General features: G+C 51.3%; 1 protein-coding gene across 4 annotated transcripts; it reads left to right on the top strand.

Annotated features, from left to right (window-relative positions):
• Positions 1-27,383, top strand: Ttll1 (TTL family tubulin polyglutamylase complex subunit L1). Of its 4 annotated transcripts, none has more exons than XM_042264684.2 (13): positions 107-219; positions 755-808; positions 1,734-1,835; positions 4,758-4,805; positions 5,972-6,088; positions 8,887-9,095; positions 11,528-11,708; positions 14,005-14,139; positions 14,530-14,638; positions 16,893-17,036; positions 19,141-19,227; positions 21,699-21,862; positions 26,898-27,383. In XM_042264684.2, exons 5-13 carry the CDS (start codon positions 5,976-5,978, stop codon positions 27,025-27,027), a joined length of 1,272 nt encoding a protein of 423 aa, XP_042120618.1. In that variant the 5' UTR covers positions 107-219; positions 755-808; positions 1,734-1,835; positions 4,758-4,805; positions 5,972-5,975; the 3' UTR covers positions 27,028-27,383. The 4 variants fall into 4 exon arrangements, with proteins under 4 accessions (XP_015854289.1, XP_076412566.1, XP_042120618.1 ...); XM_042264685.2 differs by having other exon boundaries at positions 755-822; XM_015998803.3 differs by lacking the exon at positions 755-808 and having other exon boundaries at positions 1-219.

Below are 27,383 nucleotides of genomic sequence, written 5' to 3'. Positions count from 1 at the left end.
ACCCGGAAGTGGAGCGCTCTCGGCCGACTGGTTGTAGTAGAGGGACCAGGCCGGGTCCTGTGCGCCGTGGGCGTGGCCGCGCGTGGAGATTGCGCACGCGCGGAAGGGCGCGACGGTGGCGCATCAGGGCGGTTTAGCTCCTGCTACCCAGTCCCGGCCTGCACCTCTCAGCATCCCTCTTCGGCACTCCTGGGACTTGCTTTATGCCGTCCGATTGCTGTAATTGCATCGTTATCCTTATCGGCTAGTCCAGGCTCTCGGGCTCCTAGGCTTTCAGTGCATTTGCAGTCTGTATTGTTTGCGGTGGCATCTGTTGTGGGGTGGGGGGAGGTTGGGGCGCCGCACCTGCGCCGGGAGCTCAGGGCAGCTCCACTCGCTCCTTGTGCTGGACTACATCGGGCAAAAGTGTTGCTGTTTTTGTTGGGGGGTGGGAGGTTCGGGAGTGGTGGTCCTCTGTGGAGTAGCTGAGGCTTTGCAGGGACTGCGTCCTCAGCTGGAAGTATAGCGCTGCAAACCGAGTTGGAATTGGTGATGCAGGCAAATGTTTGTTCAGGAAACATTTAATGAACATGTTACAATGCTGGCATGTATGTGACAGCACAAATAGAGAGGCCCTGATTTGCTCTTATGGAATTGGAGACACTGGTAGACAGCCACTTTGGGGCGTGGCACCGGCCACCGATGGTGGTGTGGAGAGGAATGCTGGTCACGGGTGTGCAGTGTTATATACTATTTTTTTTTAACTCCTTACTAGCTAGCCTTCCTGGAGCTGTGGGTTGCAGTCTGGTTATCCTTTGCTTTATATCAGGTATCCACGTACGAGTGAGTACATACCATGTTTGTCCTTCTGAGTCTGGGTTACCTCACTCAGGATGATATTTTCTAGTTCCATCCATTTGCCTGCAAACTTCATGCTGCCATTGTTTTTCTCTGCTGAGTAATACTCCATTGTGTATATGTACCACATTTTCTTTTTCCATTCTTCAGTTGAGGGGCATCTTGGTTGTTTCCAGGTTCTGGCTATTACAAATAATGCTGCTATGAACATAGTTGAGCATTTGTCCTTGTGGTATGATTGAGCATTCCTTGGGTATATGCCCAAGAGTGGTATAGCTGGGTCTTTATTTAAATTGATGATTGATTGATTGATTGAGACAGGGTTTCTCTGTGTAGCAGCCCTGTCTGCCCTGGAACTCATTTTGTAAACCATGCTGGCTTTGAACTCACAAAGATCCTCCTGCCTCTACTTACCAAGTGCTGGAATTAAAGGCATGTGCCACCATGTCTGGCTTCATTATTTAATTTTCAATTACGTGTATATTTGTATGTGTCTTGTGAGGGTGTGTACACGCCAGTGCAGGTACCAGTGGAGGCCAGAAGAGGGCGTATGGGAGCCCCTGGAGCTGGAGTTAGAAGAGGTTGTGAGCGGCCTGACATGGATGCTGGGGACCAAACTTGGGTCCTCCGCAAGAGCAGTGTCCACTTTTACAAGCAGAGCCGTCTCTCCGGCCCCTTAGTTCTGTTTTCTCAGAGAGAGCTTTTTTTCTGCCTTTCACTGAAACTTTGTTGCAAAAGAATCTAGAAACTGGGAATCCTGGTGTTGGGACTTCACCAATACTGACTTGTAAAAAAAAAAAGTCCAAGTGTGGGAAGCAGAGAGGGTCCTTGTTTTCGGAGGCTGGACACAAAATGGTGATGAGACTGGTAAGTTGTCTTCTGCTTGCTGTTCCCAGGAAGGCTGTCTTGACTCCTGTGCCTGGGGCTGTAATCACAGCAGGCGGTGAAGCTCTTGGGCCTGTGTCTGTCCTCCTGGGGCTGTAGGTGCACGCCAGCAGGCAAGTGTTCTGAGTGTCCATCTTCCCGCAATAGCATTCTGCATGTTCCTGGAAAGCCAAGTCTTGATGGGCTATGGTTGCTGGTCTCACAACCCTGTAGGAGGAAGACCCGCCCCCACTAGGGCTGGACTTCCTCTCATTCATTCATTGGCCTGAGCAGCACTTTTTTGGTCCTATACAGAGGGAATTTAATTTTGAGTTTCATGAGAAGGCCTCATGTAGCACAGGCTAGCCTGAGTTATATAGCCCTATGCCTGAGGATGTCCTTAAAACTTCTGATCCTCCTGCCTCTATTTCCCGAGGGCTGGGATCGCAAACCTGTGCCACCATGCCTGACGCTACTTGTTTCTTTTATTATTGATCATTTGTTTGTTTTTATGATGAGGTGTATGATGCTCGTGTGTGGGCATGCTTGTGCTACCCCATGCATGTGGATGTCCGAGGATAACTTTGTGGCGTCGGTTCTCAGCTTTATGTGCCTTCTAGGAATCAAACTCAGGTCACTAGGCTTGTGTGACACCCACTTTCACCTGCTGAGCCATTTGCCAGCCCACGTTGTTGTTGTTGTTTTTGAGACGGTCTCTCTGTGTAGTCCTGGAACTCACTACATAGACCAGGCTGGCCTTGAACTCATGGAGATCTGCCTGCCTCGGCCTCCTCAGTGCTGGGGTTAGAGGCGTGCGCCACACCACCTGGCACAGTTCATTAGGTACTTACTAAGTACTGTTCCTAGACACAGTTCATCAGGTAGCACTTAGTACCTACTGCTGCTAGACACAGTTCTGGGGCTGGGGATTCAGCAGGAGGTGTGGCCTGGCTGACACATCTGTGTAGAGACATACATGAAGCAGAGTAGTGGATTTCAAATTTGAGTATGTGTGAGCATCATCTGAGCGCTCCCTGGGTCCTCCTCCAGAGAATCCGAGTCAGTACATCACCAGTGGGTGAAGGCAAGGACCGATCTTACACCCCCTCCCCTTCCTCCTTGGCCTCCTGTTTTCCTTTCCTTGTGCTGGGGATGAACCCCGGGGCCTCCTGCATGCCAGGCAAGTGCTCTACCACTCAGCCCCAAAAGGCTGTTTTTGTGACCCGCTTCATGGGATGCTGTGCTGTTAGCACATGGCCCGTAGGCCACACCCTGAGTAAGAGCCAGACTAAGCCGGTGAGCAGCATGCATGCCAGGGAGAAAATATAGTAACTCCCCGTATCCGTGGTTTCACCTTCTAAGATTTCAGTTTAGAAGGTCCCAAAAATAAATAAATAAATTTTTACCTAAATATAAATAAATAAATAACGGGTGTTTTTGCCTATGTGTCTTATGTACCATGTGCATGCAGTGCCTGTCGAGGCCAGACGAGGGCGTCAGATTCTCTGATACAGAGTAAGTTTTGAGTGGCAGTGTGGGTGCTGGGAACCAAACCCGGGTCCTCTACAAGAGCTACCCGTGAGTCATCTTAACCACTGAGCCATCTCTCTGACCCCAAGAAATACATGGTTTTTTGAGTTGTAAATGGTCCATCATTCTGATTACTGTTACGAAGTATTGCGCTGTAGTGCCTTGTCCTGCCTGTAACAGTAAGTGTAGCCACTGTATATATGGTCTCATCTCAGAGGTCAGCCTCTGTAGCCACCTCTGCAATCAGATTGACCCTTGATCTGTCACAGTGTGTCTACTCATGGTCACGGTCCTCTCAGTGTAGGAGGGATGATCCTGGCTTTCCAGGAAATGTTCCCTTTAAGTGAAGAAGTACAAGCTTGTCACAGATGCGTGGATGTAAGAAACACAGTTTATGCAGGGCTTTGTCCTTACCATAGTTTCAGGCATCAACCAGGGTCTTGGAATGCATCCTCTGTGGACAGTGGAGAGCTGTAAGTGACTGTGACATTGTCAGGAAGACTGAAGCTGGGCAGTCAGGAAAAGCTCCTCTTGGGAGAGGACATTTGAGAAGCGGCCAGGTCTGCAAGAAGATCACAGGCTCCAGACGTTCAGTTTGGTGCACGTGGGCTGAAAGAACGCAGGAGCTGGAGAGGGAGGAGTAGGGGGTGATGGGAGATGGGTCTGGGAGGTGGTGGGACAGGTAGGGCTGGGCTGGCCTTGTAGATCATGAGCAGACCGCTAGTTTTATTCTGAATACCGTGGCCCAGAAGCTGGAGGCGGAGGAGCTGGTAACTTCACTTGATGTCTGTGTCTAAGAACCAGAGTTCTGGGTGGCACTAGGATGAGGGCAGCCGTAAGCAGGACCATCAGGTGCTATTTTTATTAATTTTTATAATTTGTGTGTATGTGCCTCTATGAGTATATGGGCATATGTGTGTGCAGTGACCACGGAGGTTCTTTCTTTCTTTGTTTTTTTTTTTTTTTTTTTTGAGACAGTGTTTCTCTGTGTAGTTTTGGTGCCTGTCCTGGATCTCGCTCTGTAGACCAGGCTGGCCTCGAACTCACAGAGATCCGCCTGGCTCTACCTCCCGAGTGCTGGGATTAAAGGCGTGCGCCACCGCCGCCCCGCTTTGATTTACTTTTTGAGTAGTGTCTCGCTGCATAGCCCAGCTGTCCTGGAACTCACTCTGTGGACCAGGCCAGCCTCAAGCTCGCAGTGATCCACCTGCCTTTGCTTCCCAAGTCCAGGGGTTGAAGGTACCAGGTGGCTGTATTTTCTTTGGAGATGGGATCTCAACCCTGGCTGGCCTGGATCTGACATATAGACCAGACTAGCCTTGAACTTGCATGGGATCTTCTGTCCCTGCCCTCTACGTGTTAGGGTGACTCACCATGGGTGGCTGCTCCAAAACCTTGATCATGAAAGAGCCTGTTCTGTGCACGGCCGGCCGTTAACCAAGACGCCACCCCTGGGTGTTATTTGCAGGTTAAGTTTTGCTCTGTAACTGTAACTCGGTTCTGTGTTCCCCGTATGCTTCTGTCAGTGACGCCGAGAGATTCTGTGCACTCCAGGGACTGCAGAAGGACCTATGGTAAGTACTAACACTCCCATGGCTGGGGACAGAGAGTGTAAGACGCCTGGGAAGAGCACTGGGTGGTGGCTTTGAAGCTCTGACCTCCCAAGGCTCAGGCTTGCTCAGCAGGATGAATGTGGGGCTGTACCTCACACCTGCAAGTACCTGGTGTTCTGTGAGTGGCCATGCACATGAAATAAAAATAAAATCTCAAAACAATGTTGGTTTTCTTTTTTGTTTTTGTTTTTTCTGAGACAAGGTTTCTCTGTGTAACTCTGGCTGTCCTGGAACGCACTCTGTAGACCAGGCTGGCCTTAAGCTCACAGAGATCTGCCTGCCTCTGCCTCCTGAGTGCTAGGATTAAAGGCCTACGTCACCACCACCTGGCAACAGTGTTTTTGTTTTTGTTTTTAATTTTTATTTATGTATGAGTGCTCTGTCTGCATGTATGCCTGCACGCCAGAAGAGGGCACCAAATCTCATTACAGATGGTTGTGAGCCTCCATGTGGTTGCTGGGAATTGAACTCAGGCCCTCTGGAAGAGCAGCTAGTGCTCTAACCACCGAGCCATCTCTCCAGCCCCTTGTTTTGTTTTTTAAAAGAGCACGGTTAGAATGAATGAGGTAAAGGAGAGGCAAGGAGATGGGCAGTGTGGGACAGGGAATGAAGATGCCCAGAGCAGGGTGAATATGCAAACTCTTGCTACTTCATCAAAGGTCAGCTCAGGGGTCCACTTCCCAGAATAGCCTTCCTCAGCTGCTCCGAACGGAGCTTCTTCCGCCCTTGTAGCCCTCCACGCCTCTACTGTGGCTCCTGACACAGGTGCCGTTGGGTGCTTGTGAGTGACTGTTAAATTAGCCCTGGTTGCCATAGGGCCTGAGGGATTTATGAAGGGATGGAAGCCTGCCTGTTTGTGGGATGTTGATTGGTGTCTCCAACCCCTCATACTAGATGCCTGGAGCATCTCCTCCTTTCCCATATGTGGTGACCAGAATGTCTCTAGACATCACCAGAAGTCCCTGGGGCTGGATTAGCCCTGTCTAGGAAACACCCTTGTGAGCTTGAGCAGGAGGTGGTTGTATGTTTACTTTGTGTGGTGATGAGGGGGTCCCTTTGGTCTGGGGGTGGGGGAAGTTGGTCGCTAGTGAAGTTTCTCTGTGTAACAACACCTTGGTTTCTTCCAGGATCATGGCGGGAAGGGTGAAGTGGGTCACTGACATTGAGAAGTCAGTGCTGATCAACAACTTTGAGAAGAGAGGGTGGATCCAAGTGACAGAGAATGAAGATTGGAATTTCTACTGGTGAGAGGAAAAAGCTGCGTTTTGTGTTTTTCTCTCTTTCTTTTTTTTAATTTAATAAGTTTGAGTTTTCTAAATGTATAGCCAGTTGAGGTGTCTCCACCTTTTACGTTTGTTTGTTTGTTTTTGTTTTTGTTTTTCAAGACAGGGTTTCTCTGTGTAGCTTTGTAGCCTGTCCTGGATCTCACTCTGTAGACCAGGCTGGCCTCGAACTCACAGAGATCCTCCTGGCTCTGTGTCCTGAGTGTTGGGATTAAAGGCGTGCGCCACAGCCACCCGGCCACCTTTTCTGTTTCTGTGTGAATAACCTGAGCTCAGTGTTTGGAACCAGTTAACTAAGGAGCTTCTGAGGCGCTGGCCAGGCCAGGGACCCGTGTCATGTCAGTCTCTCAGGGACCAAACTGATGCGAGGAGCTTGTGGCTGGGAGCGTCCTCCAGGGTTTGTCATTGGCAGCTTCGTCCAGCAGGACCAGGTTTTGGGGCTTGGCCTGCACTCTGGACCACTTCACTGAGACCTTTTCCTCAGATGTTGTATCTGCTAGGTCTCTGTTCTCTCTTGGCCAGTGATCTGCCATCTTTGTCCTTGTCCTCTTTGGGTGGCATGGTGAAGCCCGGAGCCAGTCTCGAGCGCCACCCCCCCCCCCCCCCCGCCCCGCCCCATGGCTGTGGTTCAGATGTCAGCCCTCAGCCACTGCTCCAGCACCATGCCTGCCTGCCTATTGCAGAACTTTCCACCGTGATGACCATGGACTCTAACCCTCTGGGATTAATTAATTAGCAAATTAAATGCTCTGTTTTATAAGTAGCCTTGGTCAGATTGTTTTGTTACACAAACAAAAAAAGTGACTAAGACGCTCAGCATACCCTTCACCCACTGAGTTCTAGGAGAGAGGGCTGAGCTGAACAGTGACTTGAAGCTGGCTTGGTAGGTGCCCAGTGAGGTCATTCATTAGACCTTCAGTGCCAGTGGAGGGCACTGAATGCCTTCCTTGTTCAGGTAAGGAGTGTTTGGAGCTCTTATTATTTTACCTTTAGGGGACAGGGGTTAGAGAATCCCATTATTTTGCCCAGACTAGCCTTTAACTTCTGGGCTCATCCAGTTCCACCTCAGCCTCCAGATAGCTGCTTCTACAGGTCTGTACTATCACAAAAGGCTTTAGAGCTTTTTTGGCTTTTTCAAGACAGGGTTTCTCTGAGTATCCCTGGTTGTCCTGGAACTCGCTTTGTAGACCAGGCTGACCTCAAACTCGCAGAGATCTGCCTGCCTCCTGAGTGCTGGCTGCTGAGATTAAAGGTGTATACCATCATGCCTGGCATGGGTGTATGCATGCATGTGTGTGTGTGTATATTTATGTCCATCTGTGTTCCGACTTCCATATGTCTGTGCGAGTTCACATCAAGGCCAGAGATCAATACCTGGAGTCTTTCTCTATTGATCTCCACTTAGTGTTTGAGGCAGAGTCTCTCTCTGAAACCGGAGCTCGCTGATTGAGCCAGACTGTCTGGTCAGCACACCCCATGAATTCACCCGTCTCTGCCTCCTCAGTGCTAGGATCACAGATGTGCACTACCACACCTGGCTTTTTATATGGATGCTGAGGATCCAGACTCAGGCCCTCTCAGGCCCTCATAATTTTCACGAGTGCCCACACACATAGATATGCACAAATATACAAATATACTTAAAATTTTGTAAATAAAAAAAAAAAAGGATCCCTTAACTGCTAGAGAATGTTAAATGGAAATATTTTGGGCAAAGTGAAACCCTGCCTGGGAATTTCTTCCAAGGAAGCCCACCCTATGGGGAGTGAGTTGGGGGTCAGGTTCCATGTTGTCAGCCATGGAAGCTGAGCCCTGGGCTTCTATGGCTGTCTGTGGCTGAGCTCTCCCAGAATGAGACAAAAGTCTGTTTCAGTCCTCACAGAGTAGCAGCCATGGGCAGCTCTTCAGGCTTGCTCCGTGGGGTGGGGCAGTGTTAGGAAGGCAGTCCACGGAGGGAGGCCTGAGGCAAGCTGCCTTGTGTTGCTATTCAGTGGCTCCCTCATAGGTGCCAGCCAACCTTCCTTCCTTCACACATCGCCCCTGTCCTTCTGTGAGGTTGATGGGGACAGTAGCTTTGGTAGAGGATTAGAAGGCACCCATTTCTAGGCTGGGGAGGCAATACCCAGTATGAAAAATTACAGAATAAGAACGAGTCAGTCGACTGTCCTCTTGAGCCCTCCCTGTGGGAGGCCCAAGAATAAGATACGCTGACTTGGGGTCTGGAGTCGCCGTGCCGATTTTAGTGTTCAAATGTGTTTTCTGTGTTCGGATACAAATTCGGTTCCTGACATTAGCTTCTGAAAGGGTCTGTCCCACCTCGTCTGTCAGGTGTGTTAGAACAATCAGCCTGACGGGGCTGGAGAGGTGGCTTGGAGATTAAGAGCTCTTCCAGAGGACCTGGGTTTGATTCCCAGCACCCACGTGGCAGCTCACAACCACCTGAAACTCCAGTCCTATGGGATCCAGTGCCTCTTCTGACGTCCGAGCATACAGCATGTGCATGCATGAGCCTGGCACCAGCCAGTGAACAGTGAATGGACTTTACTTGGGACCTGATGCAAATGTCAAGGCACAGGGTCAAAGCCACCTCTGTCCTTCAGCCTGGCCACAGCCCATCCCTGGATGTGCATTCCGTGCTCTAGCCACGGGGTAGGCTGGTGACCAGTATGGGCTCCCTGGAGACAGGCAGGGCTGTGAGCAGGCACGCACTCAGACCCAGCTCTGAGTCCCTGTTCCTTCTGTGCCTCTCTCTGTTTCAGGATGAGCGTGCAGACCATTCGCAATGTGTTCAGCGTGGAAACTGGGTACCGGCTCTCAGATGACCAGATCGTCAACCACTTCCCCAACCACTATGAACTGACCCGCAAGGACCTGATGGTGAAGAACATTAAGAGATACAGGAAGGAACTGGAGAAGGAAGGAAGTCCTCTGGCAGAGAAAGACGAGAATGGGAAATACCTCTATCTGGGTTGGTGGCTTCCTGCTTGTCCTGGGCCCTAAGTCAGTAGCTGAGTGTCCTAGTGAGCGTTTCTATTTTTGTGATAGAAGTTGCAACCAGGGGTAGAGAGATGGCTCAGTAGCTAAGAGCATGTACTGCTCTTCCAGAGGACCTGAGTTTGAGTCCCAGCATCCATGTCAGGTGTCTCACAACCGCCTGTAACTCCAGCTTCAGAGAATCTGAGGCCTCTGGTCTCCTTAAAAACCTGCGCTCATGTGCATATTCCTAATACACATATACATACACATAATTAAAAAGTAAATAAATAAATATTTAAGGCAGATAAATAAACAAACAAACAAACGAATGAATGAATGAATAAATCATGACCAAAAACATCTTATGGAGGAAAGGGTATTTTTCAGTTTACAACTCTTGGATCACAATGCATTATTGAGGGAAATCAGGTCAGGGACCTGGAGGCAGGAGCTGAAGCAGAGACCATGAAGGAGCACTGCTTACTGGCTTGCTTCCCATGGCTTGCTCAGCCTGCTTTCTTATATGATCCAGGACCACCTGCTCAGGAATGGTACTGCCTATGGTGAGCTGTGCCCTCCCACATCTATCATTAATCAAGAAAATGCCCAATAGACATGCCTACAGGCTAATCTGATGAAAGCGTTTTTTTAAGATACCCTCTTCCAGCAGGGGTGGAACACATCTTTAATCCCAGAAGGCAGAAGGAGGAGGATCTCTGAGTTCGAGGCCACCCTGGTCTATAGTGCTAATTCCAGGACAGTCAAGGCTACACAGAGAAACCTTGTCTCAAAAAAACAACAATAGAACAAACAAATGAAAGATTTCCTCTTCCAGGGCTGGAGAGATGGCTCAGTGGTTGCTCTTCCATAGGACCGGGGTTCAATTCCTAGCACCCATATGGCAGCTCACAACTGCCTGTAACTCCAAGATCTGATACCCTCACACAGACATACATGCAGGCAAAATACCAATGCACATAAAATAAAAATAAATTAAAAACAAGAAAAGATTTCTTCCTCTTCCCAGATATGTCTAGATTTATATCAAGTTGACAAAAACTAACATGGAGTGAAACATTTCAGGAACACAAGGCATTGGTGGCAGACTTTGCCAAGTGAATGGGTTGGCAGGTTCTGTGGGCATCTGTTTTACCTCTGGTGTGTCTCCAGGTAGGTGGGCAGGGCTGAGCTTGGTTTGGACTCTTGAGTTTCTGTGACCATGGCGTTGCTGAGAGACAAACTTAGTATGGACAAGGATGTGCCCAATGCCACTACTCTCTTAAGCTACACTCAGGGATGATGTGTATCGCATGAATCCTAATTGGTTATATAATAAAAACCCAGAGCCAGATATTGGGGTAAATGCTGAAAGATCAGAGAGACAGAGGAACAAGCCACTAGAGAAATTTCTCACCACTACCAAATCCTCAGGCTGAAAGGGAGGGGAGATCCTATCTCTGAGAATCTTCAGACTGAATGCCCCTGAGTCCTCAGCTGAAAGGGCGCCTAACTCCTGTCTCCTCCCGCCTTATAGTCCTTTCTCTGCCCAGCCATATCACTTCCTGTCTCAACCTTCCTAGTGCTGGGATTAAAGGCGTGTGACTCCCAAATACTGGGATTAAAGATATGAGCCACCACTGCCTAGCTCTGTTTCTCTTTTAGACTGGATTAATCTCGTGTAGTCTAGGGTGGCTTTGAACTCACAGAGATCCAGACAGATCTCTGCCTCTCAAGTGCTAGGATTAAAGGTGTGTGCCACCACTGCCTGCCCTCTATGGCTAACTCTGTGGCTGTCTCTGCCCTCTGATCTTCAGGCAAACTTGATTTGTTTAGAGTAAAACAAATATCACCGCAGGTGTGTGTCCCTGGTCTACCAGCTTCTTGGCTGTTCAGGATCTCACACCAGAGCAGAATGCAAAAAAATTTCTTTGAGGTTTTATTTATTTTTATTTTATGTATATGGGTGTTTTGTCTGCATGAATGCCTATGTACCACCTGTGTGCAGTGTCCATGGAGACCAGAAGAGGGCATTGGATCACCTGGAACGAGAGTCAGAGATGGTTGTGAGCCACTATGTGGGTGCTGGGACTAGAACCCGGGTCCTCTGCAAGAGCAGCCAGTGTTCTTCATTTCTGAGCCATCTTTGCAGGCCCTGGGCAGAATTTTAGCACCCAATTTCTCTGGCCTGTCTCCCCATCTGCTATGTGGGAATGGTAGCTGCCTAGCAGACAGCTCACTTGGGGTTTAAGTGATGTATGTCTGTAAAGTTATGTGCGCACAGTTCAACAGGGTCCCCTCTTAGTATACACAGGAACAGGACAGCAGCAGTCCTGTCCCGTAGGTTCAGGGCTGAGGTGACAGGGTGCTGAGGAGCCCTGACCCCAGGCAGGCAGCTGCTTATGGCGATGGGTGTCTTTTCTTCAGACTTTGTCCCCGTCACCTACATGCTCCCCGCTGACTACAACCTGTTTGTGGAGGAGTTCCGGAAGAGCCCATCCAGCACCTGGATCATGAAGCCTTGCGGCAAAGCCCAGGGGAAGGGCATCTTCCTTATCAACAAGCTCTCACAGATCAAAAAGTGGTCCCGGGACAGCAAGACGTCCTCGTGAGTTGACAACCCCCCACCCCCCACCCCCCACCCCCCCACCCCGAACCGCGTGCAAGGTTCCGGTTAGCTGCGCCCTGCTGTCCTGTAGCCTCAGTCACGGGCGGGGCGGCCCTTCCTTACCTGCTTTTCCAGCTGTGAACTTGTTAGCCCCCCCCCCCCCCCCCCGGCGGGGCTCTATGGCTGAAGACATGTAATTAACCCCAGATTTCCCCATGGTAAGCCATGAGGGGGGGACGTGATATGGGTCCTGGGCGTGGCCTCACAGGCCACTCGGTTCCCAAGCTGCTTGAGGCAGGCACAGTTGTGACAGTGAGGCACATGCCTCAGAGCTGGCGGCCCAGTCCACGCCTCTGCTTCTGTGTCTGAGGGAACTGAGAACAGGAACAGCTCCTGTCCTGCGGGAACAGGTCACCAGATAAAGCCCAGGGGAGAGTAGGGGTGCCCTGCTGGGGGCACCTGAGTGGACAGCAGGGTGATTGGCAGGTGGAGTCTAGTGCACCCCTGTGTTTATTAGCTCTCTTCTGTCTTTGAGGAGTCCTAAGCTGCTTGGCGATGCCTGGAGACCCTGGAGCAAAGCCTCAGTATAATTTCCCAGGAGTGATGATGATTTACCCGTCAGGAGTCCCCAGAGTGGCAGAGGACCCTTCTTGTACAGAATGTGTCAGTCTGATTACACTTTGCTCCAGGATCCTCCTTGGGTGGGTTCCCAGGGGGCTGTCCTGCAGCTCTTGCCGAGGCTTCTAGCTGAGATATCCTCCATGGTCCCACCCCTGGAGAGGTGCACACACGGGGTTTATCCCGTGTGTCAGGGTTCACTCTTGGTTTGGCCATTCTGTAACTCTGGACAGTGTATGGTGATGCTTCAATCCCCACAGGGTCATGCAAAGCAGTTTCGCTGGGCTGGCAGCCTCTGTTCACACACACACCCCCCCCCCCCCCCCCCCCCCCCCCCCCCCCCGCCTTCCAGCCCATCTTCCCCCTTTCCGGCCATCCTCAGGCAGTGGCTGCTCTTCTTACCGGATGCCTAGTCCTTCCTCCCTTTTTCAGACTGTCATCCGGCTAGAATCACGCAGTGTGGAGCCTTTTCGGGTTGGCTGCTGTCACTTTTAAGGGTCCCCCTAAGTACCTGGCATACATTATGTCATCTGGCTTGCGCACTCATTTCTTTCCGCCACTGAATAAATCGGTCTGTTATCTGACAGTTTACCCACTCACCTACTGAAGGCCGCCTTGATGGCTGGCACGTCCGGGCAGCTGTGACTGAGGCTACCGTAAGCATCACTCTGCAGGGCTTGGGTGCGTGCGTGCGTGCGTGGTGTGTGTGTGTGTGTGTGTGTGTGTGATCGGATCCTCAGCTCCTTTGGGTGAATGCCAAGGAATGTATCACCACACCCAGCTATATACAGATTTCTAATTTTAATGGCTGTCTCAGTTTGATTTCTGACAAAAACAACCCCAGAGGGGGAGCTAATTGATTTTAGCTCCCAATCCCAGGTTACATTTCATCACCGGAATGTAAGTCAAGGGGGGCAGGAACTTGGAACACCTATTTGCATCACACCCACAGTCGAGAGTGGAGAGAAATTAATATATGCATGCCCTCTTGCTTACCTGTGCTCAATAGCTTTCTTCATCATGTAGCTCAGGATCCTGGCCTAGGGGATGGTGTTGCTCCCAGTAGACTGTAGTCCCACATAATTAAGGTAGTTCTCCTACAGAGGGCTGGAGAGATGACTCAGTGGTTAAGAGTCCTTTGCTATTCTTGCAGAGGACCTGGGTTAGGTTCCCAGAACCAATATGGCAGCTAACAACTGTATGTAATAACTCTAGTTCAAGGGGGTCTCATACCTCTTCTGACCTCCACGGGCACTGCACACACATGGTGCACAGAGGAAAAAAAAAAAAAAAGACAGTTAGCCACAGACATGCTCACAGGCTAATGTAGAGAGTGCCTGGAGACTCTTCCCAGCTGATTCTAGGTTGTGTGAATTTGATGATTAAAGCTAACCGGGGTAGAGAGATGGCTCAACTGTTAAGAACACTGGCTGCTTTTCCAGAGGACTCAGGTTTGAGACCCAACCACATGACAGCTCACAACTGTAACCCCGGTTCCCCCACGGTACTGCATGCATATGATACACAGACATACATGCACATACACATTGAATAATTAATTGAAAAAGAAAGCAAACTATCACAGTGGCCAGCAAGTTATCACTTCCCTCCTTTGCAAGTGGTGCCTTTAATCTTGTATCTTTTACAACCTAATTGTGACTCTCTCTGATGTGTGTAGGTTTGTGTCTCAGTCCACAAAAGAAGCTTACGTGATCTCCCTCTATATCAATAACCCGTTACTCATCGGCGGGAGGAAATTTGACCTACGGCTCTATGTCCTGGTATCCACATACCGCCCCCTGCGCTGCTACATGTAAGAGTCTGGCCCTGCTTCCATCGGGCTCACTTCATAGTGTTACCTCGAGGCTTAATGACTCAGTGATGTGGGGGGGGGGACACAACGCCTGGCTCAGAGTGGGTATCAGATGGGTAGTTCTTGTTGAAGAGCAGTTGACCCGGAAGCTACTGTAAATCTTACAAATAAGAACACCGCTCGTTGGGACATTTGAAGCAAGTGGGGTAGGGTGGGTACACCTCTAATCCCAGCACTCAGGAGGTGGAGATGGGAAGGTCGTGAGTTTGAGCTTAGCCTGGGCTACACAGTGAAACCAAAAGCATTGGATGCTAACAGCCACTCTTCTCTCGAGTGGACTGGTGTATTTTCTTTCCCGTGTCCTGTGTCTCAGCCTGAGTTCCTTTGCAGGTACAAGCTTGGCTTCTGCCGTTTCTGCACGGTGAAGTACACCCCGAGCACCAGCGAGCTGGACAACATGTTTGTCCACCTTACCAATGTAGCCATCCAGAAGCACGGGGTGAGCGTCTCCTCTTTGTGCATCAGGAAGTAGCCTGGCTTTGTGGGATTCTCTCTCATGTGTATTTGCAAGAGGGGACCAGGCTAGTTCTAGGAGAGCCATTCACAACCCAGTGGCCCAAGGCCCAGACATTGAAGGGACTCGGAGTAGCAGGTATGACTGTCCCAGGCACATTACCTGAGTGGCTGGTTAGGGATGGTTGGAATAGAGGTGGGGGTACTTAGAGAAACAAGAGTGTAGGTCCAGGCCTCCCCTTTCTGCTTCTGGCATCATGGGCGAGTCGGCTCAATGCTGGAGCCTCCTTTAGTAAAAGAAGGGGACCTTGACCTGAGATGGGTCGTATCCCATCCTGAGATGGGGCAAACCTCTGTTGGTTATTGTGCTGAAACTGGCCTTAGGACCTGGTGCACTGGTGCATGTTGGGTAAGCCCTCCACCACTGACCTATATTCCCAGCCTCCTAGCCTCTTCTTACTTTGAGACGATGTCTCACTAAGTTGCTCATGCTGTAGCCCAGGCAGGTCTTGGCTTGTAATTCCCCTGCCTAGGTATCTGAGTAGCTAGAGCTATAGACAGCCAGCAACCTGTCTTTTATTATTATTATTTCTTTTGTTTGTTTTCTTTTATTATTATTATTTCTTTTATTTGTTTGTTCTGGTTGGTTGGTTTTTCACGACAATCTTTCTTTTTTTTAGCCTTTGCTGTCCTGGAACTCTGTCCATAGACCAGGCTGGCCTCAAACTCAGAGATCCACCAGCCTCTGCCTCCCAAATCTGGGATTAAAGGCATGCACCACCACTGCCCAGCCTATTATTATTATTTCTAATGTGTATGTATGTATGTGTGCCTGTGAGCACAGGCATGTGTGTATAGGTGCCCACAGAAGCCAGAAGAAGGTATCAGATTTTCTGCAACTGGAGTTACAGATGATAGTGAGCCACTCAACATGATGATTGCTGGGACCCAAACTTGGGTCTTCTGGAAGAGTAGCAAGTGCTCTTAATCACTGAGCCATTTTTCCAGCCCCTAACCCTGTCTTAAAGTAAAAATACTGTAGGTAGAAAATGTATTCAGTTCACCTAACCCATTGAACATTATAGTGTGTGTGTGTGTGTGTGTGTGTGTGTGTGTGTGTGTGTGTGTGTGTTGCTTCATGCAGCCCTTTTGAATGGCAAAGCACTTCCTTTTTTGAAACTGCAGCTTGAGCCTTGTGGGAAAATTATCCACAGCTCCGCATTAGAGTTAGAAAGGGAACATCTGTCACTCTGAGTGCTGGAAAGCAGCCCCTCCTGGCAAGAGCAGGAGTCAGTGTGGCCAAGGCCTGGCTGTCACAGAAGCCCAGGAGCCCCTGCTGTGCGGGGAGGGTTCACAAGCAAGGGGAGGGATCATGGTTGCTGCAGGCCTGGAAGGGACAGGCTTAGCAGGCAGAGAAGGAAGAGCCGGCCAGGTCTGAGGCCGAGACACCTGCAGGCTGGTGGTTTGAGGGGTTCCGAGGCGACCGAAGACCGAGTGACGTGCGTGCTTTGCACGTCCACATCTGTGGTATCTGGCTGGAGATACTTGACCCCTCAAGACCCTTTCTCTTTTTTATCAATTGTTCTTAAAATTATACACTACTGATTTAGGCATTTTAATGTTTTTGTTGTTATCATTGGGTTTTGTTTCCTTTTTTTTTTTTTCCCTTGTTTTTCAAGATAAAGTCTTGCCTTAGCTGTCATGGAACTTCCTATGTTGACCAGGCTGGCCTGGAACTCATAGAGATCTGCCTGCCTCTGCCTCCCCAGTGCTGGGATTAAAGGAGTGCACTACCATGCCCAGCCATCTTTGTTTCAGTTTTTGAGATTGACTCTTGCAAAGTAGTAGAGGCTGTCCTCCTGCCTCATCCTCCCAAATGCTGGAACTATTAGCATACACATTTGTCCTAGTTAGGGTTACCATTGCTGGGATGGAATACCATGACCAAAAGCATTGATCTAGAGCAGCTTCCAGGGAGGGAGGAATGAGCACCTTGGTCTGGACGGGGACCCAGGTGGGACTTCACAGTGTGGGCTCCTGAGTGGGAGCACTTGCTTATGAGTCTAGTGTGGAGATGAACATCTAACAATGTGTCTAGCAGATGGCGCAGACCACCCTGGGCAGGGGGTTCCTTCTGTCTTGCTGCGGGATAGCTGTTCATACCCAGGAGGCACTTGAGGGTAAGTGGCTGGGCTCCCCCAGGCTGTGTCCTGAAGGTCGCTTCCTCCCTCCCTCACCAGGAGGACTACAACCATATCCACGGTGGCAAGTGGACTGTCAACAACCTGCGACTCTACCTGGAGAGCACCCGAGGCAGAGAGGTGACCAGCAAACTGTTTGATGAAATCCACTGGATCATCGTGCAGTCTCTCAAGGCCGTGGCGGTGAGTGACAGGTTGGGGGCAGGGCAGGTGGGCCCTGAAAGCCCAATGGGGAGGCCCTGGTCTAACCAGTGGTCAGGAAGTGTTCCACAGCCTGGAACAGTTCTGTTCGCTCATCCCGCCTATGTGTCAGCCAGGGGCTGAAACAGTTTGGGGAAGGAATTGGGGCCAATTCCTGGTGGGCGTGGTCAGCCTCTGATATGGACACAGACCCTGAAGCCTCAGCAGAAATATAGAGTCCCAGGACTGGAGAGATGGCTCGTGGGTTAAGAGCACTGACTGCTCATCCAGAGGACCCAGGTTCAAATCCTAGCACCCACATGGCAGCTCATACCTGTCTGTAACTCCATCAGTGCTCATCCAGAGGACCCGGGTTCAATTCCTAGCACCCACATGGCAGCTCATACCTGTCTGTAACTCCAGTTTCATAGGACCTGACACCCATGGCACATTAGATAGATAGATAGATAGATAGATAGATAGATAGATAGATAGATAGATATTAAAAAAGACGTATAGAGCCCCATTGACATCATCTCCTTTTCCTTCCTTTCTTCCTTTTTTTGAGACATGAACTCACAGTGTAGCCAGGGTTGGCGTGGAGAAGGTTACCAGGGTGGTCTGGAGCTCACAGAGATAGCCTGCCTCTGCCTCTCCACCACCAGCCCTTCTTGGTGGGTATTTCGGCATGAGCTGACACTCCAGGGGGATGCAGCGGCGGCCTTCTTTTCAGGCAGCTTCGTGTTGCTGTTTCCTGGCTCTTGAAGGTTGGAGACCGCCTGCTTCTGTTCCTAACCTCAGGTCTTTGATCTGCTGGATTACAGTTTTCAGGCAGGCGCACTTCTGTCTTTGAGGGGTAGGAGTAAGTGGTGTGCTGGCCCCTATTTTCAGGACATCACAGATGGTGTCTCTGCTTCCCCACATAACTCACAAGAAAATGGGGGATCTGACCCCAGAGCTAAGAACAGAGGAAGAGGCTCCTGTCCCAAAGCCAGTCTCCTTGTCTCCCACGCCCTCTCTCAGGAGGAACAGGAAGGCAGCCAGCACACTGCTGAGGTCGCTTTCAGGACCTGGAGTTCCTCAGCTCGCCCTCTGAGGGCAGTATGGTTTAGCCTGCTACTGAGCTGGATCCTGACAGACCCACCCACTTGTGTGGGACCTGAGGACACAGGCCTGGGGACATGGGATGGTAATATGTCCCCATGGAGATGTGAGAGATGCAAGATTCCCAGGTTGCACCCATCTTCCTTCCCGAGAAGAGCCACCCTGTGCACAAATTTGCCTCACAGAAGGGGCGTTTCTCCTGGCCCTCAGCGCAGCGGGTGAGCCTGCTGCCACCTCTGGTGTCCATTTGACGCTTTGCCTGGGTGGTGATTCTCAAGCTTTCGAAGGAGGCAGGGTTTTTTTGTTTTGTTTTAATTTTTTAATTATGTGTAGGTGTTTGTGTGTGTGTGTGTGTGTGTGTGTGTCTGTGTGTGTGTGTGTCTGTGTGTCTGTTTGTGGGTATGTGCATGTGAGTGCAGATGCCCACAGAGGCATTGGATCCCCTGAAGCTGGAGTAACAGACAGTTGTAAGCTGCCCGACAAAGAGTTCTAGGAGCTGAACTAGGGTCCTCTGGAAGAGCAGTAAGTGCTCTGAGCCGTCTCCCTAATACCCAATCCTTGTTTAGTACGTATGGAAACTTTATTTCAGGTATATTCAAGTGAATTGAAAATTACAATGGAAATCTAAAAATTGAAAGGAATAGGCTTACTTTTCTCATTGGAAACAGGTTTGTAATCTGTTTTTTACAAGGCTGGGAGGAATAAGAAAAAGCCTGTTGGTGTGGGGGCAGGGACAGGAAGTCATCAGTGTGGGAGGGTCCCTTTGGTCTCTGAAGATGTAGCTTTACATTTATTTGTTTGTTTGTTTTTGTTTTTGTTTTTAGAGACAGGGTTTCTCTGTGTAAGAGCTCTGGCTATCCTGGCACTCACTCTGTAGACCAGGCTGGCCTCGAACTCACAGAGATCCACCTGTCTCTGCCCCCTATCCGAGTGTTGAGATTAAAGGCATGTGCCACCACTGTCCAGCAGGATGTGGCTTTATAACCTGTTGGTCACTCCACAGCCAGTGATGAACAATGACAAGCACTGCTTTGAATGCTACGGCTACGACATCATCATCGACGACAAGCTGAAGCCCTGGCTGATCGAGGTAACTCACAACCCTGCCGCCGTGGCCAGCAGTGCCGTGGGAGAAGGGAGCATTCTTACCGTTCTCTAGTGTGTGTTAAGGCATAATGTGGAAGTGGATCCAGCCGCCTGTTGAAGAGGGTGTAGTGTGGCCGATCTAGAAAGGATGAGATGTACACATCCTGCCACGTAGCCACTCAGCGGGGCTTTTTCTTGGCCACAGCCACTGCGTTAGTTACTTTTCTCAGCACTGTGATCAAATACCCGACAAACAGCTTCAGGGGAGGTTTTTTTGGGTACATGGTTTGCGCATACAATCCATCATGGTGGGAAAGCATGGTGGGGGATGTGTGGGGCAGCCGGTCACATGTGCCCAGAGCTGACGCGGAGCGAGATGAGTGCTGGTACTCCATTGGTTTCCTTTGTCCTTCAGCCTAGGGCCTCGCCCCTGGGACGGTGCCACCCACACTCAGGGTGGGTCTTCCTTCCTAAGTGAAGCCTCTCTGGAAACACACCCCGAGTTACTCTGAAGTGTGTCTCCTAGGTGACTGCAAATCCCATCAGGAGGACAAGGATGGAAGATGCCGTGACATGCAGGGGCCCCCATTGGGTTGTGTCTCTCTGTGTGTCACTGTGGACACCTGCCCTCTCAACAAGCTTGTTTGGAGACATACAGCTCAGGCCTTTCAGTTCATTTCAAGGCAGGAAGCCTAGGATTCTTCTGAGTGTGAAGAGTAGAGCTTGGCCCCCTACAGGGAAAGTCAGAGGGAACCTCAGTGCTGAGCTCATGGTATTCAAGCTATCTAGAGCATGATGGGAGCCTGCTGGAGTGGGAGGATGGGGGAGATGTAATACTTCCTTCCCTCCCTCCCTCCCTCCCCATCCCTTCCTTTTCTTTATTTTGAGAACAGGGTCTTGTGTGGCTGGCTTTGATGCTCCTACGCCAGGCTTCCAGGTGCTGGGGTCAGAGGTGGTGGCTTCCTGCATCTTAAATACAGTAACTTGAATGGAAGTCACACTTCCCTTGATGAACTAAGAGCCTAGTTGTAGCTCTCATTTCTCTCTCTCTCTCTCTTAAAGATTTGTTTTATTTTTCACTGTGTGTATGTGTCCCAGGGATGGGGGACTTCGGTGGTGGGGTGGTGGTGTGCACATATGCAGGTGCCTGCAGAGGCCAGAGAGGACATCAGATCCCCCGGAGCTGGGGTTAATAGGCAATTGTGATCCTGTCTTTAAGTACTATTTATAGCTCACCTAACAGCCGGTAGAAACAGATCACACAATGTCTGTCCTACTTTGCTTCTCTGTTGTTGTAACAAAACACTAATCAAGCCGGCCGGTGGTGGCACACCCCTTTAAGTCTGAGACCAGCCTGGTCTACAGAGCTGGACCCAGGACAGCCAAGGCTACACAGAGAAACCCTGTCTCAAAAACAGCAACAACAACAGCAACAAAAAAAAAAAAAAAAACACTGATCAAAAGCAATTTGGGAGGAGACTGGAGAGGTGGTTCAGTGGTTAGATCACTGGCTGCTCTTCTTAGAGGACCTAGGTTCAATTCTCAGCATCTACATGGCAGCTCACAACCATCTGTAACTCCAGTTCCAGGGCATCCAACACTCTCTTCTGGCCTCCATGGGCACTGCACACAGATGGTACACAGACATACCAGGAAAACATCCCCCCAACAAAACATAAATCAGACTTTTAAAAAAAAAGCGCACCTTTGGGTGGAAAGCGTTTACTCGACTGTGGTCTACCAGCCAGTGAAGCCAAGGCAGGGACTGGAGCAGAGACGCCAGCTTGCTTCCCTGGCTCGCTCGACTGCCTTTCTGAAACAGCCCAGGCCCACCTGCCCAGGGATTGCACTGCCCACCCTGGCCTGGGCTCTCCTGCATAAATAGGCTGTGAAGAAAATGTTGGGGTTGGGGATTTAGCTCAGTGGTAGAGCGCTTACAAGCGCAAGGCCCTGGGTTCGGTCCTCAGCTCCAGAGGGAAAAAAACAAAAACAGAAAATGTCTCACAGGGCCAACAAGATGGCTCAGTGGGTGTGGAGGCACTTGCTGGCCAAGGCTGACAACCCGAGTTTGATTTCCAGGACCCACAGGGTAAAAGTGAAGCACCAACCTCACTCCCACGGGTTGTCCACTGACCTCCACGTGTGCACTGTCACACACGTGTGCCCACACAAATGCACGCACACACACATCACACAGAAAAATAAATAAATGCGTAAAGAAGAAAGTATAAAGAAAAGAACACCCCTCGTAGACATGCCCACAGACCCCTGATGTGAGCCGTTTCTCTTCACCAGGTGACTCTGGGGCATGTCAGGTTGACAGCTAATTCTGGCGGCCTCCCATCTGCAGTGCTTGGCAGGTGTGAGGTGTCCACGTTAACTGATGACAGGCGCCTGGAGCGCGGGGCCCACGAGCTCCCTTCGTTCCGGAGAAAGGAGCGCCACGGTGAAGGATGTGTGTTTTTCTTCCCGTAGGTTAACGCGTCCCCGTCTCTCACCTCCAGCACCGCCAACGATCGGATCCTTAAGTACAACCTGATCAATGACACCCTCAACATCGCGGTCCCCAACGGCGAGATTCCCGACTGCAAGTGGAACAAGTCTCCTCCCAAGGAAGTTCTCGGCAACTATGAAATCCTGTAAGTCTGCGCGTGGCTCCGCGGGGGTCCTGTGTTCTGAGGCGCCCTTTGGCTGGTCTGGGTGTCATGTTCCTTGAGCAGCGTGTCTATGTGTTGATGCCGTGAAGGGTAGACAGAAAAGAGGTTTGGGTCTGTTCTGCGTAGCCGGTACTTAGGAAGCATCTGTCCCATGCTCAAGCAGGTGGGAGCCCTCTGCTCGTCTGTCACCTGTGCAGGTTGTGAGGTGCTGGGGCAGGGCCTACCTACACAGTCTGGGGCTCGTACCCTACCTCCTCCCGTGTGGCTTTGTGCCAGTGGAGGTGCTCAGTACAGCTCTGTGGGCCTCAGTCCAGACACCACGGGAGGCTGGGAAGGACAAAGGGATTCTTCCGGCTCACCTCTCAGGGCTTCCCGTGGGCTAGGATCCGTGGCCCGTGCTGTAGGCAGCCCATCCTATTCCTTTACCCTGCGCCCTGGGAGCTGAGTAGTAGCTTGGCTCTGTCTTACAGATTTGGAGACAAATGGACCTATTGGGAGTGGGGGTGGGGGGCAGAAAATAAAGTAACAGGGGTCCGGAGGACAGTGGTGGTCAAGGTGCAGTCTGTTCTACCTGGGAGGCTGGATGGCCATTAAAAAGATTGGCCTGGTGCTGGGTATACTGTGGCCCAGGAGGGTGAGTGAGAAAAGTAAGTTGCAGGAAAGGGTAGTTTATCGATACAGATCCCCAAGACAGACAGTGACCTCCACAGCCCTTGTGTGCACATTAGCAGTTTTTGTTTCTTTTGGTTTGCTTTTTGATATGGAGTCTCACTATGTAGATCAGGTTGGCCTTGAACTTGTAGAAAACGCCCCCTGCCTCTGCCTTTCAAGTACTGGGGTTAAAGGTGTGTACCACCTCACCTGGTCCTAAACATAAGCATTTAATTAAAAAAAATTTAAACACGGCCGGGCAGTGGGGGCACACACCTTTGATCCCAGCACTCGGGAGTCAGAGGCAAGCAGATCTCTGTGACTTCGAGGCCAGCCTGGTCTACAGAGCGAGTTCCAGGACAATCACGACTACACAAAGAAACCCTGTCTCAAAAAACCAAAAACACGTTGCCGGGCGTGGTGGCGCACGCCTTTAATCCCAGCACTCGGGAGGCAGAGCCAGGCGGATCTCTGTGAGTTCGAGGCCAGCCTGGGCTACCAAGTGAGCTCCAGGAAAGGCGCAAAAGCTACACAGAGAAACCCTGTCTCGAAAAAACCAAAAAAAAAAAAAAAAAAAAAAAAAAAAAAAAAAAAACCAAAAACACTAACAACAAGTTTAAAGGAAGAGTTTCGACACGAAGGGACATTCTGTGAAAGTGCATCTTGCAGACAGGTCTCGGCGCACCGCTGGTGGAGGATCTGAACACAGGCCTGCACTCTGGAGTCCCTGTGTGGCCAGCCTCCTTTCTGTGTACAGCTGCAGAGGCTGGCGGGGAGGGGCGGGTAGAAGGGAGCTCAGAAGGGAAGTGAGTGGAGCTTCTGAAGTGTCAGGGCCTCAAGAGTACCGCTCAGCGTGGCTGATCGTTCTCTGGGGGTCAGCAGCCCGGGATGGGGACAGCAGCAGAATCGGAAGGGGCCAGAGGTGGGAGCTGGCAAGGCAGGCAGGAGGAGAATGGGCGGCTGGTGCCGGCTGGCACTCTGATGGGGATCCAGACTGGGATGGTCAGGCACTGGGGAGGCGCGCTCAGGGAACTGTCAGCGACTGAGGGGTGCTGTATGAGGCTGCGCTGGATGCAGGCGCTGACCAGGGCAGGATTGGGCTTGATGTTATAAGAGGATGGCACTGAGATGGATGGATGGTCATCAGAAGTCAGAGGACGGGCCATGGCCATGGGAATCAACAGCAAGTCCCTGAAGGACTAGAGTTGATATATAAGGAAGGGGCCAGAGAGGGTTTCTGCTGACCTGCCTTGGAAGGGGCTGAGAGGGTCTAGAGAGGAGGCCTCTCCAGACCCAGGGGTCTTAGAGAGAGGAAACAGTCCTCACTCCACAGGGCTCCAGGGAGAGCCAGGCTTCTTATACCAGGAGGTGATGGAGAGAGTCGAAGGCTAGCCAGGTGATTCTAATGCCGAGTAGAGCGTTCCAGAGTGCACAGCATACATTTGGGGATGGGTCCTGTCCAGAGCCACTTGGGGGTGCTAGGGCAATATGAGAGTAGCCCACGTCAGCTGCAGTGGGAGCCTTTGGGCTCAGTCCTGAGGGCCTCTGTGGTGGAGAACCCGTGTGAGGGGGAGTCTTGCTAGAACCATGAGGGTCTTGGTGGGTCCCTCTTTAGTCTAGCAGGATATGGCGAGGAGGGTGACCCAGCGGGAGTTTGTGAGGCCTTCTATTTGCAGAGCAGGCCAGGTGCGCATCTCCAGAGGCCAGGGCCTCACCCCTCGTCCTGAACTATCCCTCACACTCCTCTAAGGGACCAGAAGGCTTTGGGCTGGAACTGGCGGCCAGGAGCTCTTTTCCATGTGTCTCAGTGCCCCTGATGCTTCAGATCGCCCCAGGTTGGGTCCCAGTGGCAGTCGGAGTTGCTGCTGACAGGGTGGGTGGGGTTTCCATCCCTGGGGTGCTGTCCTGTCCCTGTACACAGCCAGGAGTACTGCATGTCATCCGTGCTCACAGCATCCCTGCAGAGCCTACCCGTGTGGAGAGAAGGGGCCGACACTGCAGCTCTCGTGTCCAGGGTCACACTGCCCAGAAATGACGCTCTCGCCACCACACCACATTGTCCCTGTGGCCTTGGTGTCACAATCATGGCCAATCTTGTTCATCCTAACTCAATTCTAACTCTTGGCCTTTTTGAAAAAGTGCTGTTGAGCCGGGCAGTGGTGGCGCACGCCTTTAATCCCAGCACTCGGGAGGCAGAGCCAGGCGGATCTCTGTGAGTTCGAGGCCAGCCTGGGCTACAAAGCGAGATCCAGGAAAGGCGCAAAGCTACACAGAGAAACCCTGTCTCGAAAAACAAAAACAAAAACAAAATGAAAAAGTGCTATTGAGAACTCAGTGCCTAGATTCCACTGTCAGAATCCAGAGGGGAAGCTGCTCCCATAAGAAGAGCCCTTAGGAGCCCCCTTTCAGCTGTTAGCATTAGCTCCTTAACAGGCAAGATGCTCCCCCGGAACTGCACAGCCCGCTCCCAGCTGCCTGCCACATGCTCTGCTTGGTTTTGTTTTCAAGCCACACAGAGCCACATGGAGGCCGCGTGTGTGTGTGTGTGTGTGTGTGTGTGTGTGTGTGTGTGTGTGTGTGTGTGTGTCTTCCCATTCATCCAGATCCTGCCCCTCCCCATCTTGAGCTAGTACCATGGCAACCCCAAGCCTGACGGGCAGCCTCACTCCGCCCTCAGTCTGTGGCACAGGCACAGTACAGGCCAGAGTGTGAGCACATGGACGGCTCCTGGAGGCCAGCGTTGCCTCCTAGCAGAAGCCCTTGGGCCTTGAGGGAGCTCTCTATGCGACTGTCTTCTATCGGAGGGCCTGGCTGTGCCTCCGTAGTCAGGCTAGTGCTGAGGTACATCTGTTGTGTTTGCCTAAATTGTTCTAGTATTAATAAAAACTCAAGAGTCGGAAATTGAGATTAAAAACCTGATAAATCCAAGGAACAGCGGAGGGACAATTGGCTGACCCCACTCTCCATGTTTCCCTGATCCCAAAGCCTCAGAAATCCCTCCTTCTCTCTTCCTGTCCCTCTCTATCAGACTTCCTCAGGCTCCCCACATCTCCATGGCCAATCCTGGTCAGCCATTTGCTGGTTCCGTCTTTGACTCCAGGTGGCTTTATTGACCCAGTGGAGTGGCAGCGTGAACAGTTCTTCCACAACACACATCCATGTGGGTGCTGTAGTCGTGCCAGTCCACACCAGAGCCGAACCCAGGCTCGCCTGAGAGGAGAGCCGCCAGCACATCGCTCCGGCACTCTCTGTGCGTCAGCCTGTTACCGCGGCAGGCCCCGTTCCCAGAGTGTCCATCCACCAGAGGAGTCCCGAACACAGACCCCACACCACCCACAGGGTCTGGCTCTGGACCAGCACAGAAGTCAGGGAAATTCAGCTCCTGCAGCAGCAAAGCATCTTGGTACCTGTTTCCTTAGTGCAAAAGACTGCACGTGACTCAGGGTCCTCAGGCAAAACAGCAGCGAGCCAAGTACCTCAGAGAACACTTCATTTATTTCTTGGTTTTTCAAGACAGTTTCTCTAGAAACCCAGAGATCCACCTGCCTCTGCCTCCTAAGTGCTGGGATTAAAGGTGTGCACCACCACTGCCTGTCTAGAAAACATTTTAGAATGACCAGAATGAAGCCAGACATGATGGCAAATGCCTTTAATCCCAACACTCAGGAGCCAGAGGGGTAGGAAGTCACGGTGAGGAGAGGCACTCTCTTCTGGGTAACATGTTTCTCCACTCTCAAGGAGCCTCAAGGAAGAAGGTGCCTGCTCACGGGCACCAAGTCTAGATCTAGTTCTTCAGATGTGACGTCCAGTCTGTTCCTCAGCACTGCACAGGGCTGAGGTGCAGGCATCAACTGGAAAACGGGCCATGCGAGGACAGTGGCCGAACAGTGACATCATGATGGAGGAGCCCAGCCCAGCCCTTCCTGGCAGTCCGCTGACACCGGTTCCCTAAATGGGATCAGGCCCTACGCCATAGGGTGTGTGGAGTGTTTGCAGGCAGGAGTCCCGTGTCCCCCCCCCCCCCCCCCCCCCCCGGCTGGCTGACGGGTTTCTCATTCACAGCTCCTCTGAGGTTAGTGCCATAGTCTGCCCGGAGGCCTGTTAAAATGGCATCTGCCTAGGATGGTAGGATGGGCAGGCTGTCCACAATGGCAGTTGAACTGGGTTTCTCTCACGGGCTCTGTGGGCTTGTGTTGTAGTCAGTGGACTCCCTGTGGGCTGGAGAGGGCAGGGCCTTGTCCGGAGTCTGGAGCCAGTTGGCTCTTTCCGGTAATACGTTTGCTCTGCAGTGGCCCATTGGTCACTCCCTGTCACCACCACCCCCCGAAACAAGACCCCCTCGTGATTCTCCAGTGATCTGTTTCAGGTACGACGAGGAGCTGGCCCAGGGTGACGGGACTGACAGAGAGCTCAGAAGCCGCCCAGGACAGCCAGTGGGGCCCAGAGCAGGCCGCTCAAGAGAGTCGGGGAGAAATGTCCTCACGACCTGGAAGTGACCAGCAGTGGGAAGAAAGACCCCCGGCCTTCCTGCAATTGCTCCACCCAGACTCTGCTCAACATATATTTTGGAATTTCCTTTTTTCTAGAGTGCTTTCCGAGCCCTTGTAAATAAAGACACTCTGCAAGGTGGAGGGCTCCATGTCATCAGGGCTCACATACGCTCTTGAAAACGACAGCGTCAGTGTGTGATGTGACATCCTTTTTTCAAAGATTTATTTTATTATTTTTATTTTTTGAGATAAGTATCCCTGGCTGGCCTGGAACTTGTTACGTAGAGCAGGCTGGCTTGGAGCTCTCAGAGATCCACCTGCCTCTGCCTCCCAAGTGCTGGGATTAAAGCTGTACACCATCA

Source organism: Peromyscus maniculatus, chromosome 20 (genome assembly GCF_049852395.1).
Source record: "Peromyscus maniculatus bairdii isolate BWxNUB_F1_BW_parent chromosome 20, HU_Pman_BW_mat_3.1, whole genome shotgun sequence".
NCBI lineage: Eukaryota > Metazoa > Chordata > Mammalia > Rodentia > Cricetidae > Peromyscus > Peromyscus maniculatus.
This window is presented reverse-complemented; position numbering and strand designations above follow the sequence as displayed.

Bases quoted from the DNA above. Each gene is read 5' to 3' on its own strand.
- Ttll1 (XM_015998803.3), top strand. From the start codon at position 5,976: ATGGCGGGAAGGGTGAAGTGGGTCACTGACATTGAGAAGTCAGTGCTG. The intron at 6,089-8,886 runs GTGAGAGGAAAA...TCTCTGTTTCAG, and splicing joins GAAGATTGGAATTTCTACTG to GATGAGCGTGCAGACCATTC. The intron at 21,863-26,897 runs GTAAGTCTGCGC...GATCTGTTTCAG, and splicing joins CTCGGCAACTATGAAATCCT to GTACGACGAGGAGCTGGCCC.